The following is a 16,976-nucleotide window of genomic DNA, read 5'->3' on the forward strand; positions in this document are numbered from 1 at the left end:
GGGTGCAGCCAGAAGAGCGGGAAGAAAGTGAGAATGAGGAAGAGGTGGACAGTGTTGCCAGTAAGAAAGTATCACATGGTGCTGCGCTTAATCATTTGGAATCCTTACTAGACTATCTTGAGAGTGAAGAGGACAGTTTATTAAGTGACAAGCTAATATTACGTAGGCTTCGTACGGATATCCGTAAAAAGGAAAATGCCGCGAAAAAGCAAAAGACAGTATTAAATTATTTTAAGTGTTAAGTGTGACCGTAAAAAGTGCTGGATGTTGTTGAACAGTGATTGAAATAACTAATTCATACTGAGTGTAATGTAAAGAAAGTATTAAATAGGCCATGAGATGACATAGAAATGAGGATGAATAAATTTAAATACAGGTAGGTCTATAGTATTATGAAGGTATTAAAAGGTAAAAGGTAAAGTTGTTCCTCTGCTCAACGAATTAAGCCCTACGCCATTAAGGCGTGTGGGGGAGTGGATGTATAGATCCAAATTTTCTTGACCTCGGCACTAGTTGGAGGTGAGTGGTCAGCTTCACGCCCCGGCCGCTTTACCCCCGGGGAAAGAGCCCCCGGTACCCATTGGATAGGAGGTTGGATGGACCCCAGAGCCGGTCTGGACGATTTGGAGAAGTTAAAATTCTTGACCCTACCGGGACTCGAACTCCGACCCTTCACAGTCGTCCAGCCCGTATAATAAAATTTGGCTTAACCGGGTTTTCGATTAACCGTGACTTCCATCCCCACCATTAGCCCGGATAATCGAGAGTTGACTGTAGTTCACTTGCGAGTTGTTAGACATCTACAGACTAAAGTTTGAAATAGCTGTTTTAGAGTATATTAGTTTGCCACAAAGAGGCCATCCATAGTAATAAGAAATTCCAGAGAATATTAAAAATTTTAAAAGTTTATATATCAAAACACATGATATCTTGCAAATCTCTTACTGTACTAGTAATAGTTATGATTATGTGTTGTGAAAAATTAAGTTTCATGGTATGCAACTGAATTTCTTTTTGTTTCATATAAATGAATTAAGCAATCTTTCTGTTACTTTACTTCTGTAAATTTTCACTTAAACCAGGAATAATTACTTTGATTTCAGTAGCATGACATCAGAACGAAACCAAAATTCAAGATATTTTAGAAGAATTAAAACTTCAATGTCATAAAATTTATGCTAAATTAATTACCTCTATGATAAGAACATGTAAGAAGAATCAAAATCGACAGGGACTGAAAACAGATTACAGCTTACAAGTGTAAGGGAAGGAGAAACACAGGAAGACCACATGCAAGACGGCATGCAACTACAACAGGCCATATGACTTGCTACCTAAATGAATGATGATAATATTTTGAGAAGCAATGATCAAATAATAAACATGGAATATGTAGATCATTACCTGTTGTAACAAAATTACAGCAAAAGGAATTAATTTTTCACTCACCACAGCTGCTGTGAGGGAAGGTAATGTTGCATGTTTTGCGGACCCAAATTGAAGGTAGTATAAATCAGCATATGGTTGAGGGATTTTCTTGTTCTTCAGCAGTTCAACACCAACTTCAATTGCATCACCAGTGCCAGCTCGGAACAAAGCATCCAGGAACATTTTTCTGCAAAGTGGAAACACATTCAACAATAGTGTCTTGCACCCACCTTTAAGTAAATATAAAATTAGTATTGGAACATATACGAGGGTCACTGCAAAAGTTATGCACAATATTTCTTTAATTCAATTTTTATTCTAGACCTTTACTACTTACACAGTATGTTCAGACATCCTTTTTTTTTTCATTTATTTACAGTTCCAAAAAAATCCATAGAGGCATCTGCCTCAGATACAGAACAAGTCAATAATACAATATAACATATAAATATACATACATAATCAGACATTCATCATCGTCAAAATACAACAAAACTACTGTACCATAATACATTCATAAATCAAAATAACATTTAAAATTACATACATGATTAAAATATATACATGAGGTGTCAATCTTTCTTCCAGCAGTAGTATTCTTCAACAGTATAAAAAGAACTGGTGATAAGAAACTTCTTTAACGCCACTTTAAATCCAGGAATGTCATAAGATAATTGTTTAAGCTCTGGAGGGAGGTGGTTATAAAGTTTGATACCAGAATACCATCCACCTTTCTGAAATATCGTTAAGTTTACCACTTTAGGAACAAAATGTCACTTCTCCACATAATCTACATCCCTTTCAATTGCCTTACGCCACCTAGGAACTAGGGCCTGTATGTCAGCACGGTAAAACTCTGGACCAGCAAGTCTGAGCCACCGTTTAGTGGCTGTAATGAGGGCATCATCTTCAAATCTTGTTCCATGAAGGGATTCCTTCAGTTTATCAAAGAGATGGTAATCAGAGGACTATAAGGAGGGTTTGGTGATGTTGTCCATCCAAGTTTTGTGATCTTGTCCTTGGTTTTCTGACTGATGTGTGGCCAGGCATTGTCGTGCAACAGCAAAACATCTGGTTTCTGCCAATATGGTCGAGCACAACTCAGCTGAGCTTGAAGTTTCTTTAGGGTTGCCACATGTGTGTCAGAAATAATGGTGGTTACTTGTGGCATGATGTCTATAAGAAACCACCTTCTGAATCAAAAAAGACTGTAGCTATAATTTTTCTTGCTGAAGACGCAGATTTAAATTTCTTTTTCTTGGGCGACTTCGCATGGTGCCATTCCATTGATTGCCACTTTGTTCCTGGTTCAAAATGGTGCGGCCATGTTTCATCTCCCATCACAATTCTCGCAAGAAAGTCATCTCCACTATTCTCATAATGTGCCAAGGGTTCACCACACACAGTTTTTTTGGGTTTCTTTGTGGTCATCTGTTAACATCCTTGGTACCCACCTTGCACAAACATTTTTCAACCTCAACTACTTCAATGTTTTGCATACACTTGCTTCCCAGATTCCCAGTTGGACTGACATTTCTTTCACAGGCACAGGTGTGTCCTCCAAAACCATATCATTAATACGCTGCATATTGTCAGGTGTCCGTGCGGTGTGCAGTCTGCCAGTGTGAGGAGAATCCTGAATATTGGCATGCCCACTTTCACCAGATAACCTGTGTGCCCACCAAATAACTGTACCATGATCGATAGTGTCATCTTCACACACATTTTTCAATCCTTGTGAATGTTGCCCACTGTCTCAATCTCACAACGCAAGGACTCTATAACAGCACGATGCTTTTGACGAACATCAAGCGCAGAAGCCATTTTGAAGGAGTGCTATGACAGCACTAGGCATGGGAATGGGTTGAATTAAATTTGAATGCAAGCAGAAAGGATCCTTCTATTCATTCATCAGTAATCTGTTAAGACGACAGGTCCACAGTCTCTTCCAAAACAGTTCCTCCACTTAATGCGATCTAGAGCTTTCTCCTTCAAATAAAAATATCCTCTTCTGTCCCCTAAGTCATCCAGCATCTTCTTACATCTTCTTCCTCGTCTTCTGTATCTCGCATACATGGTATCTCTGTTTTTGGAAAGGGACTATCCAGGAAAAGTGATAATATGGTAGTTTCTCCATTTGCTTTCCACATCGCAGTACAACAGCCATTCAAACCACTCTGGTCACGCCTGTTGCTATACGAACTTGAACCATCTCAAGCATCATTTGCTATGTGCTTCAAGTTGCTGCTGATGATGCTGCTTCCGGCATCAGTTTTTGGTTTTTGGTGCCTCTCTTCGACTGATGCCTACCCTTTGACCTGCCCAGCAAGGGAGGCCCTGCCAGTAGCTACGCTATCGCTGGTGTAGCTCTCAGGGTCTCTATGCACCCTACAAATAGCAAAACTGTAGAATAAATACTGATTTTTTAAAAAATGTTTTGCATTGCTTTTGGAGTGACCTACATAATTTTGTCCTGACAAAGAATAAATAAGTAATGCAGACATCTTAAACAAACACATAGAGCAGCAACTTATATTTAATTAAATTCAATTTTATTCACCCCTTTTAGTCAAATTACTTATATAGCATATGTTTTATATATGTATCTAAAAGTAATATAAATATTTCAACTAAATTCCTTCATACTTTTGTACAATACAGATACAATTCATAATAACAAACTGACTCAAATATCATATTTTACTAATTAATGACATATATTCAACTACAGAGTAAAATGTATATTGTAATAGGTAGGATATCAGTTCTCTTTTAATTGTCTCACTTTTCCACTTCTTTAACTTTGTTTGGTAATACAGTGTGTAATTTAATTCCCTATTCATTAACCTTTCTAGTAAACGTACATTCTCCAAAACTGAACCTGGTCGCTCAGATTCTGGCAACTGTTATGATTATGAATTATATCATTTCATTCCCATTTCTTTATATGTATCTGCTCTACATATGCAAGTTACTGGAAGTATACTTTAATCCTTAAAAAGCTGCATACATGACGCATACCTCCCCTCACCACTGATTATTAATATAACCCATTTCTATCCAACTTTCCTTGTTTTGAAAAATATAAGAGGCTTATGAAATCACTACGCTCTTTGTGTGTCTATGAATTCCCACCCCACATCAATTTTTGAATACCTCAACCAATTTTTATGAAACTTGGTATGCATATCATAGCACCTGAACCCATTTGATTGGCATACTTCTTAAATGTCTCCCATCAGTCTGTGTGTTTGTATGTTTATGTTTCTAGGCAATGAATACACACAGTAACAGAAGAATTTTTGGACACATTTTTCCTATGTGGTCCATGTTGTATCAAAGAAGAGTATGTGGTTCTGTCTGTATATTCCCTATCATTGCTAAGTAATGGCTTGGTAAACTCATTCCTGAGGCAAAGAGGAAGTGTTGGAGGCACTGTTTTCTATGTGGTCAATGTCATGTCAAGGAAAGTATGGAATTAGTTTTTCCTAGAACTTCCTGTTGTAATTTAAAACTTCTTTTACATTTTGAGTCACCATCTCAGAAAATTAAACCATGATTAAAGCACAAAAATATTCAAAATAAGTATTCCTTACAGTATGTGGGCTCTTTACATCCTTAAGAGTTTTAAGTATATAACAAAATTTACTAAGTTTGCAGTACGATGTCATTACATGTGCATCCCATTTCATATATTCACTAATGTGTATGTCTCAGTACTGTCAAACTGACTTGAGGTTTCACTGAATGTCTTTCTTGCCTAATATAAAATGACAATGCTCATGTTTCCTCAGTATTTACAAGTACATTTACTTAAAACAATGAATACAAATAATTCATTACCTTATTTATTTTCTGCTGGAGGATCTATCTATTTTCTGCTGTTGTTACATTTTTTGTACTGTATTAAAATAAAACTACCTTCACATCATTGATAATTATTGGCAGGTAGTTAATATATAACAAAAATAATACCAGCTTAACTGTTCTCAGTGTGTCAGAAAATGCACATTTTGAGACACTTATATGAATAAATATTTACCATTCTTCATATTTTTGAGATATGATTTTCCAATTGCATCATGTAACATTTGGCAATGCACTGGAAAGAGCTAAACAAAGTATGTGATAATTTCATTGAACATCTGTTCATTAACCAATCTCTATTCTTATTATGTTTTAGTGGGAGATTTACAAAGAATTTCCTAGTCATAGCCTAAGTAAATTAAAAATTAAACCTTTACTAGCAATGCCAATATCCATAACTGAATATCCTGAAAGATTACAGTATGCCAGTATTCAAGGTTACAGAATTTCAATCAAAGAAATGAAGCACCAGACACATGTGACATTGAAACTCTTACTTTAAACTTCTACTTTTCATTGTGTTCTACTCTAGAAAAATATTTGTGCAAGTTCACCAATTCACACAATTACTTACGTTCCTGCCTTGAAACCAGCGCCTGCCTTCACCTGGCTGTAGACTGAAAGGAGGTCATCCTTATTGCTCTGCCTGAGGATGGTGACAACATTGGCAAACTCCCTTGCTGCCGTTTCTCCAACATGGTCTGGCATGGCATGGTGTGCTTTGTGCAGAGCCTCAACAATAGCTGCAGCATTGCTGGATCCCGTGTTGCCAAAATGTGGTGGTTCAAATACAAGTGAGCGAGGAGTACTTCCAGATGCTGCAAATGTCCATAAAAATTAAACTGTTTATGCGTTTTGATATATTCGCTGAATGTCTAACTTTTCTGTTTGTGATTTTATCTAGGAAATTTGAAGCAGAAACGTTATACATATATTTCATATATGTATTTTGGAGGAGCGAAGAAAATGGAAGAATGTCGACAATGAAGAAGGCAGGAGGAAATACAGGAGACTGAGGAATGAATTGAAAAGAGCCACGGACAGGGCCAAAAAGGAATATCTTGAGAAGATATGTAACGAGACTATGGAATTTCAAAGAACAGGCCGTTATGATTTGATGTACATGAAGACAAAAGAACTGGGATGGAAAGAGAATCATGGGATTCAAAATGTTGGCATCGAAGACTCCCAGGGGAATAGAATAGTAGATCAGAGGCAAGTGCTGAAAATTTGGGAAAATTATATTTCAGAACTATATGATCGGCCTAATCGGCCAGAAACCTTAGAAGTTGAACTGGAAGAAGAAGTAGATACAGACGAGAAAGGGCCATATATTTTACAAAGTGAGGTGGAAAAAGCTATCAAGGAAATGAGGAAGGGAAAGGCTACAGGAGATGATGATGTACCTGGAGATGTGCTCAAGTTACTGGGAGAAGGTGGTNTAAAATTACATTCAGCACTTGTCACAGAATCTGTTATACTATTGTAAAGTTTGTTTGGAAGTTAATGGACACTACTTTCAACAAATATTTTAAATATACAGTAAGAAAACAAGTCTTAAAGATGTTTCAACACAGACTGCCCACAAGCTCACATGAAATACTGTACTTTCTTTCTGAGTGGCCAGCTGGGTTCCAGCCTACTTTGTTCAACACAAGGTCAGACACTTTCTTTAGAGAATGGAAAGGCAATTCTGAATATGGGTTCTTTCTTTTCAGCCATTCATTCACTAACCATCAAATAAAAAATGACCCATTGGATATCAAACAGCCTAATCAACAACACAATGGTTACGGTTAACCTTGAAGTTGAAGAACCCACTGCCAGACAAAAAAAAAAAAAAAGATACTGATGCAATTCAACCCCAAAATGGGAATTCACTGAACACTTTGTATTAAATTTGTACATAGAACCTGTGTAATTGCTGTAACTCACTTGCAGGTGCTGCTTGCCTCTTGCTAACAACAAGTGTCAACTTGCTGTCAACTGTAGTCTTGGCACCAGCTTCCTGATTTGAGAATGGCCTATACAGGTACGTTTCATGACTCTCAGCACTGTTTAAAACACCATCCTTGAGTTTCTGCTGGAGTTCTTGTGTGGACTCTAGTAGAGGAGCTGTCTGCAAACCCTACAGAAATAACAAAATAAGCTGTATCATAACTTTTGTACTGTAACATTCTGCCACACTGTAGTGCAATTAGTATCATGTTCATCATAATTTCTATGCAGTATATACTTCATAGTGTCAACAGGTGTATAATGACAATACTGCAAATGATCAGTAAAATTATAATAATTATAAAACATTACTAATATATTGCATAAAAGAGGAGTGAATCTATGCTATTTGTAGATGTATTGTTATAAGCAAACTAGTACAAGTAATATTACAATCTTAGTTATCCAGTTTCAAATAATTTTTGTTTATAGGTACAGTGTACCACTGATTTTTTTTAATGTAACACAGGGTATATCACTTCAATTGTGGCTAATTCTAAATTGGAGTTCAGATTCTGACTGGTCAAAACTGAAATCCTAGCGAGTAGTAACAAGACTTGTCAGATGTAATCAATGAAGTTGAAATGCTGAGTATTAGATACAAAAACAAAAACTTGTTTAGCAGTTATTGCCAAGACTTTTACTGAATTTCGTGGTGAAGTCAGTTGCAATCCTGTTTTGTGTTCTAGAAGTCCCAGGTTAAAATATCAAACTCAAGACCAGCTAACCTGTCTGTGATATTTCATGATTTCCTTCTGTCCAGCATAATTATTCTACACAACAGAATGCCCATCAATACAAGATCACAACCAGAACAAACTCCATTATCAGAAATAAAAAATTAATTATGACAAATGCAATGAATGCCTGCATCACAACACAATAGATACAACCAGACCCCCAGTAGAAACCACATACAGCACCCATATAAACACAGCAAATTAACCTAAACAGATCTATATCCATCAAAAGAAAATATAAGCATCTTATAATTATCAAAATGTTAACAATTACATGATATTATACAGAGAATCTTAATATTCAATACTAGCATCTTAATATTTAATACTTTAATACAAGATGTGTACAGGAGCAGTACACCTCAGTGTAAAATCCTACAGTAAAATATATCAAATGTGAACATCAACCAATTTGCAGAAGGAGCAGTCAGGTTAGCAGTGACTGTGCAACGCATGACAATGGCCAAAACACTGAAACATTAACTTGCAGTATACCTGTACAAAAACTTGTGGTGTTGGGAACCAATATGAGTTTAACCACATAGAGTTGCCTCATGATGAAACAATGTCGGACATAGATTTCTTATTTATAATGTACCTGATATCATCTCCTAATAACCAAAAAGAATGCTGGACAGGAGAACAGATACTGGAACAACAGAAGGATTTTATTTTATGCATAAAAAAAAAATATATATATATACTCACTGAATCAACACTGTATGTTACAGAAGCAAAGTCCTGACGCAGATGCTCACGAAGTTGACATTCATTGAGATTCCTAGTTTTTGTAATGGTTGTTGTGTCACCACGTTCACTAACACTGAAGTCAGTAGGGCAGAGGCCAAACACATCAAGCTGCAAGTTAAACCTCAAATTCAATAACACTATACCACAATAATGAAGCATGTCCAAAGTATCAAGTTTCAGACATAAATTTTAAAATTATTATAACGTAAGGCACAATCTTAACATTCTGCAGTAGATTCTGTAGTAAACAAATAATAAATGTTTGTTCATTATTTCTGTGCCTACTTGTAGAACAAACTCTCTGTTACAATCTAATAGAGCTAACAGATCTAAAAGAATTTGCCCTTTTCTTGATAGTATTTATATTCTATACCAATAAAGTAATATCAGTAAAGAACAAAAATTCCTGTTATTAATCCCCTTTTTAGTGATGTTTATGACTTTCAATGATTGTTTAGATAGACATTCAACATTAATACTAGCTATACTGAGAAAATGGGTATTTTCACAATCACAAAATTTTATATTTCCAAATTAAACAATATCTAAGAGCAAATGAAAGGTCTACATCCAATTTAAAGATAATGTCTGCAATTTTATATATTAAAAATGTACATGACACTAATTTCATTTTTTAAGGTTATTTTCATGTTACTCTTGAACTGAAAGAATATAGAAAATAAAGAACTAAAGAATTAAGGACCACACACCATTACAGTAAACAAAATTCAGTAGATCTATAAATAGCGTCCTGATGTGTGAGTGAACCAGTGAAAACTGATTTTGTGTCTACATCAGGACAATGCAATGCAAAACAGAAAAGTGGATGTGAAATAAATTAAAATTATCACTTAATTAACAGTGCAGTTGTTCAGTTTTGTATCATATGCACAGTGACTAAACTTACTGAATGATTCAATATTATGAGATATGATGGCTTGGCCTTTAAAATAGAAGACTACAGTATAAATTGTGAGGGTGTGGTCTCCTTCATGGGTGTTCACTGACAATTTCAGAGCAGATTTGGGGCCCACTCAACCATCCCATTAGTAAGGTAGCTCTAAAGCAGCTGCTGAATTAAGTACACTATTCATTTTCATCCAGCTTCATCTCCAGCCTTGTATACCTGCATGGCCTGCCGTTTATCCAAATATATATATACATACACATATTATTAAAATTTACAGAATAGCTAGTAAGTAACATTATAAGTAAATGTTGTGTTGGCCTAAAATATTGTTTTTAAAGCATTTCAATTGATACATTAGTTAATTTCTTCTTAAGGAGGCAGTGTTTTTGACAAAAGGCTCAAATTGTGATGCACATGTATAATTAAGTTGTATCTATGTAATTTATAATCTTATTACTTATTAGCGATGTACTCATTAACACCGTTCCTGCTAACAGTCTCAAATTGAAGGACATTTAACTTATATTTATGTAATTTGTATTCTTATTAATTTTTTGATTAGATTGTTATTGTGCAGAATCACTGTATTTGACTTGTTCCATATCCTATGGTGTCTACCTGTATCTGGATTTTACGGAATGTAAATAAATTGAATTGAATTGAATTGTCTTAAGCACTTGTTTTAAATTTGATAATGCAAATATTTCTGGACAGTTATAATCATCTCTGCAAGTTGTTACATGTCACATTCTCACGGCACTTACTGAATACTTGAAAGGAAAAAAAATTATCACACCTTTTTAATAAGACTGCTAAATGATGCTGTTGATTCATTATTAGGCCAATGTTGTTAAGTAATACTTTTATTACATGAATAGTGGTGTAACTGTTGGGAATAAATAAAACAGAATGTAAGGAACTGTTTCGTTTCTAAATAAAGCAATAGGTTGTAGAACCAACTTGCAAACATGAATGATATCATTTACTTCAGGAAAGACGCATAAGAATCACAATGTTTGAAATAATAAGATTACTTACCACTTTGCTCTTACGTGATTTTGTTGTTTCTGCTGGAGTCACTTGTAAAAGAGACAGCACTGCCCTTTTGATGTTGACTGAAGCTTCACTGTCCTTTTCTTCCGTACATAATTCCCTGTCCACGATGCCATTTTCAAAGCCAAATGATACTGGATGGGCTTCCAGGTCATCAAGATGACTGTATTTCTAGGCGCCAAACAATGGAGAAACACAGTACATTTCAATATGTTTGTCTCACACAGTTTGGCGCCACATTTTGTACTCTCCAATGCAGATGAATTATATTTCCTTTTATTGTAAAAACTTTTAATTGGCATTTTATGTATCAATTAGCATACACAGAAAGTACAAATCTATCTCATTGGTTTCGCCTAATTGTGGTAGAAGGCCTAGTAGAGAAACTTACCAGGGAAGTCTAGTTTGACTAACTTGCTAGAAATAAAAGGAGAGAGGAAACTAAGAGTAACCTGCAATGGGTATATGTAACTTGGCAGCCATGGTGAAGGCATCAAATGTAGGCTGGTGATCAAATAAGAACCCTGCAAGCCTGAAAGTAGAGAAGTTGTAGCCCCACTACCAGATTAGTCGTGGGCAGTGCCCATAATGCAGCTATGAAACAACTTTCTTTACTGGGACTATTCTGAAGAACAGTATTGCTGAAAGCATGATTACACATTTGCTAAAAGCAAAGGTAAATCAGCTGGAATATTCAAAACCATAATCCTTACTCATATTATTTTAAAACTGATATTGATATTTATTACCATTTCAATTGCTGACAATCAGGTAATAACGGAAAATTTAAAGACATTTTAATTTGAATGAAGTTTTAAAAAGTGCCAATTTTGGAAATCAAATTGACATGTGTAGGTTAACAAAGATTTTATACATACATACAATTGGAAAGACTGGTGTTTTAAATTTTAAACTATGGGCAGTGTAGCAGCTATGTAAGAATATACACCTGATGATGGCCATTTAGGGCCGAAACATGTAGTGTAGAGGAAGGAAAGAAGAACTACAATTAAATTGTTGCACTTAAGACGGAGTTTGTCTCATATATTGAACGGAGAAGTTCATGGAGGTAGACCTAGGCCCACTGGGTCTGTAGTGACAAGGAAAAAAAATGAATTTCAAAACTAATCAGGATTATTGTTCTTATGCTGCATGTCTATTTTTCAACAATAGTAATGAAAAATAGAAAATACTTTCAAACAGAAAATAACTCTGTTTTAAAGAAAGCTAGCCAATGCAACTTTTTTAGGGTGGCAATGAAACGATGTTTCTTTTCAATGGTATACATTCAATAGGTGTTACATGATACATTGGTGATTTTATGAAAATGAGGGAGATTTTCTATGTATTATATAAGATATGACATATTTAATTTTGAATATAAAAAAGACAAAGCTATCCCTGTCACAGGCCATGAAGGTCCATAGGATTGTGAAATATCGAGGCTCCAACATTTTCTAGACAATTGGTTCACAGATGAAGGTGAGGTTGTCAGCCTTATACACTGAATGCCCTTTACTCGCAGGAAGATTTCTGTTGGAGGCTGAGTCAACCCCAGAGCCATAGTGTGGCTAGAAGGCTTAGGCAATTGAAAAACCCAATTAATTCATTGGGAACTGAACCCGCTTCCTTCTGGCTTGTAGCATAGTGCCTCAACCAACTATAACTACCACATGCCCCCCATTTCTTAAATATATACAAGCTTTTATTCAACACTCTTTTCTCTTTGGTGAATATTTGGTCAAATGCCTCCAAAAATTTATTTATGCTTTTAAGTAAAGTGTGTAATAAGATGAGTGAATAGAAGTTACACATAGTAATATCCATATGATAGATATAATGTTGTTCACCAAATATCATCAATATCTGCTGGAAGAATTGCAATATGTATGCAAAAGTCAACTTTAAGTCCTTAAACAAACTGAGCTAAACCAAAATGAGAATTGTTCAATAGAACTTAATGCAGGCGAACTATATAGATTTTCATCAACTTTAGTTTATTGTTTCAGAGATGCTAATTATAGATAAATGCATGCATGGATATGATGATGAACCTATTTGATGCTTTTGAAACAAAAATAAAAATGCATTCTTACTAAAACCTTAATCTATCCAACTGTAAAAGATATTTTAATGTGAAATGGTATACCTTCAGCACTTCTATTTTGTTAAATGAAGACCTTTACCTGTGAGTCAGGTCCAGTGACTTGGACATCTTTCAGCTTTAGGACACCTTGACAGTTGTCTAAGATGCTGACTTCTGCTGTTGCTTTGAGCTGAAGCTTGGTTCCATCTCCTCGTTGTCCTGGTAGTGTCGCAAGAGTGTTCCCCTCAAAATTATATACATATGTATGCCCGGTCCCATAATTCACTTGGAAGACAGAGGGTCCTATAAAATAAACATGGACATTTAAGGATTTTTCACATGGATACTGCAGGATTAGACGGGACACACTACAATCTACATAGCTTGATAATAGTAATTTAAAATGCTGAATTCATGGACAGAACTGGAGCAGGATTCAAGATGATCTTAAACCATCTTCCTACTGGTACATTTGCCTAACACTATGCCAGGAAGCACTATTTCCCTTCCTTCTCCCTTTTGAATCATTATGGATAGAAAGTTGCAGCATGAAGCAATAACAGAAAAAAGTGAAATGCACAGTCACAATAATTTCTTCTCCCACTTCATGGTAACAGTCTTTCTTTGCACCTATGCTGCAATGTATTTTGAAACTACTTATGTCAACTCTATGAGACAGAGAGTTTCTTAAGTAGCACAAGAAACACATTTTTAAGGAAAATCATGCAACATTGACATAGGCACAGAAAGCTTACCACAGTGCCTTATTCTGAGACAATTACAACAATTAACAAACACAACCATTTCTTAAGACCTATGTTAATATTATTACTCCCTTTCGATAGGAAATAATTAATGAACTTTCTAAATGCCTATTCAAGGTTTATGTGTATGTTAGCCTAATCTGAAGGATTAGCATGGAGCATGTAGACCCGTTGCTAAATAATGACTCTGCAAACAACGCCCATTGTTAAGCAATAGATTTCTAACATTCACCAATGAACTAACTAGGAAGAGACGTTCTTCATGCTGTCTGTGTGACGGCCACATGACACAACAATAGAGCTGTTGGAAGCGACGTTTTCTATGTGGTCCATGCTAAGGAGGACATGTCTAGAGTTTAGTAAGTTGAGAGACAGTTGCCAGCAAGTGAGGGTGTTAACACAAAAGCTGAGGAAGCTACAACTTTGGAAGCCATTACCAGAAAACAACTGCTGAAGACACAGCAGACTGAAAGAACAGTGGGTGCTGTAGTGAACGGCAGAGCATGTGGATTTGCAATAGAGCTATAGTTACTTTTAGTTATGTTCTGTAAGACTTCAATAAATCCTGTTACAAATCCCAGATGCATCTATAATTCATACTCCTCACAGTTGGTGTCGGAAATGGTTGGATTGGAGACCGCAGCAAGAAGCTATATCGTCACATTATGGAGATGGAACAAATGATGATGGCATGCCTTCTGGATGACATGAAAATCAGCCAAGCCAAGATGGATGCAAATCCGGAGGAAATGAGAGAATAAATGAGAGCTGGCCAAGAACACCTAAAAGAAGAAATGAGAGCAGGCCACCAAAAACTCCTGAAAGAAGAAATGCTGGCCAAGATGGAAACCAGCCAAGAAAGGATGGATGCCAAGTTACATATCCATCATGAAAGGGTGATGACCAGGATACTCTCCTAGCTAGAGAAAATGGAGACCGTGGGGGATGACTTTGAAGAAAGGTTGAACAAAATGGACATCAAGGATTTGATGGCTAATTGAGAATACTCGGAGGTAGTAGCGGAGCAGCAGAACATCCCTCAGGAAGAGGGTGCAGTGAAAACAATGGAGCACTAGAGGACCGATATGGGGACCGGCATCTAGCCGCTGGGAGCCGCTGATAGCCGAAGAAATGGACCCAAGGCAATGGGGGGTTCCAGAAGAAGTTTGTCGCCGCCTGCAGATGAATAGCCCATCATGCTTAAGGGATGCGGTCATAAAGGGCTGATGGTCGAGAAAATATGAAGGAAGGGCTCAGAATGCAACGATGGCATATGGAACTGAGGACTGATACAGCAGCTACGCTTGGGAAGCAAGGAGACATTTTATGAGGCCCTCGGAGAGACAATCGAGCTGGAGTTGGGTCTTCTGTGAGGATTCTAAAAATGAGTGTTAAGGCATCACGGAGGAGCCAGCCACCACCCAAACGAAAGAGATCCTATTAGCAGCTTAAGAGTCATAGATACAGGAGCATCGACCACTCTCGGAACTTTTGCCCGCTCTGACCATAGGAAGATGATATACCTTATCAGGGAACCGATCAGGATGAGCGACATTAAGAAGGCAGCAGCAGGAGCAGTTGGAGAGTAATCACAATGAGAACCAAGCCATGGGGAAGGAAAGCGAGGCCCATCACAGACATCACAAGCACAGCCCTGGGAAAAGAATAAATGTTGGTATGCCTGTAGACAATTCATGATGAAGAGCCTTAAGGAGCATGTAGAACCATAGCTAAATAATGACTCTATAAACAATGTCCATTGCTAGGCAACGGATTCCTAACATGAAACTATGGACTAATTGGGAAGAGGTGTTCTCTGTGCCATCCGTGCAAGAGCTGTGTGATGCAACGATAGGAGAACTATTGGAAGTGGTACCATCTGAGACAGATAGGATTTTTCGGAGAGCAACCTGGTGCCTGGGGGTATAAGCAGGCCACCCTGTTCATGGGGGATATAGAAACAGAAACCTGGCCCTCCAGCTTGGTGAAGTCTCGAATTTAAGACAGTAAAATGCGGTAATGAGTCCCGCAGAACTTGGACCTGAGAATGATTGTGCTCGTGAGGACCAGCAGCAATTGTAAACAACAGACCCATCCTCTCATCAGAGAGGATGTTACATAAGGACAATAACCGCAAGTGTTCAGTTAGAAAATAAAAATTCTGATCATGGGTCTCAAGGGGGTCTCAAGACAAAGTGATTGGTGGTAAACCACTAGTAGCAAAGTGACTCTGTCTCTGACTCTGGTACTTTCTATGCCGAGGTGTTATATGCAGGACAAGTCTCAAACTTAGTGAGCTGGGAGACAGTAGCCAGCCAGTAAGGGCATGAACACAGAAGCTGAGGAAACAATGGCACTGGAAGCTGTTCTCAGACGACTGGTGAAGACACAGCAGACTGAAAATATTTAAAGCGCCTGTACTGAACTGCAGAGTGTGTGACTTAGCAATAGTGCTATAGTAACCCTTAGTTGCATTTTGTAAGATTTCAGTAAATAAAATCACCAGTCAAAGACCCATTTAGTCACTAAAATCAGGACAATATAAAAAATAGACCTAATTTTATTTGATTTTTCATTTTAAAATAATCTCATTAGTTCATATTAAACTTAAAAAGTTTCATGAACCATAACTCTTCTCCTCCGCCTCCTCCTCCTCCTCCCCACCCCAAATCAAATATTAACTGTATCTAATCACTTGACTATAATTATTATAATGGATGTCATAAACCTAGGTAATGAAATGGACTCAAGTTCTGACCTCTGCTTGGCTCATATTTTAACAACACTGGGAAAATTAAAACCAAACTTGTGTTGCAAAATATTACTGTAATTTTAAAATTACACACACACATATATATATGATGGAAAGCAATCTAACATTATTTGACATGTGACAGTAAATTATAGGGACACTACAAGAGTGGGATTCTTAGATTCACTTACCAAATACAGAAGAAGAGTATAAAGAGTATAAAGAAGGAAGAATATTGAATGTTCTTTATTTGTAGCAAGCATAACATGTTACTTATCAATATGCGCATTGATGAGAATAACCATACATGAACAAAAAATACTAATTCTAAGGCCTATTTAAATGTAGATATAAACATTTGCTTCCCTGGATTTCCAGTTTCACAAAAATCAGATGATAAATAACCTTGCATTTGCATGGATATGAGATATTAATTTCCATGCCTAATATTTCATACACAGAGTGGGATATACTTACGTCCTTGACATCCTGTTCTGCATTTTTGCGATGCTGAAAATAGAAGAAATAGAATGACAGTAAGTTATTTGTGTCAGATAATTCAGTTTGCTTACTTTATGTACTAAATTCTAAATATCAATACAGCAAATGAATAGAAAATCTTTTTTCT

General features: G+C 36.5%; 1 protein-coding gene across 1 annotated transcript in view; it reads right to left on the reverse strand.

The window, feature by feature from the left end:
* LOC111866503 (apolipophorins) overlaps window positions 1–16,976 on the reverse strand; it is a gene marked incomplete at its 5' end in the record, with an annotated part of 136,840 nt that overhangs the window by 107,052 nt on the left and 12,812 nt on the right. The window contains 7 exon segments of the mRNA XM_023855502.2: window positions 1,450–1,615; window positions 5,870–6,113; window positions 7,231–7,423; window positions 8,742–8,891; window positions 10,732–10,917; window positions 12,933–13,135; window positions 16,826–16,858. Of these exon segments, the coding sequence (XP_023711270.2) occupies window positions 1,450–1,615; window positions 5,870–6,113; window positions 7,231–7,423; window positions 8,742–8,891; window positions 10,732–10,917; window positions 12,933–13,135; window positions 16,826–16,858 (1,175 nt within the window).

This window comes from Cryptotermes secundus, unplaced genomic scaffold (assembly GCF_002891405.2).
Source record: "Cryptotermes secundus unplaced genomic scaffold, Csec_1.0 scaffold401, whole genome shotgun sequence".
NCBI classification, from domain to species: domain Eukaryota; kingdom Metazoa; phylum Arthropoda; class Insecta; order Blattodea; family Kalotermitidae; genus Cryptotermes; species Cryptotermes secundus.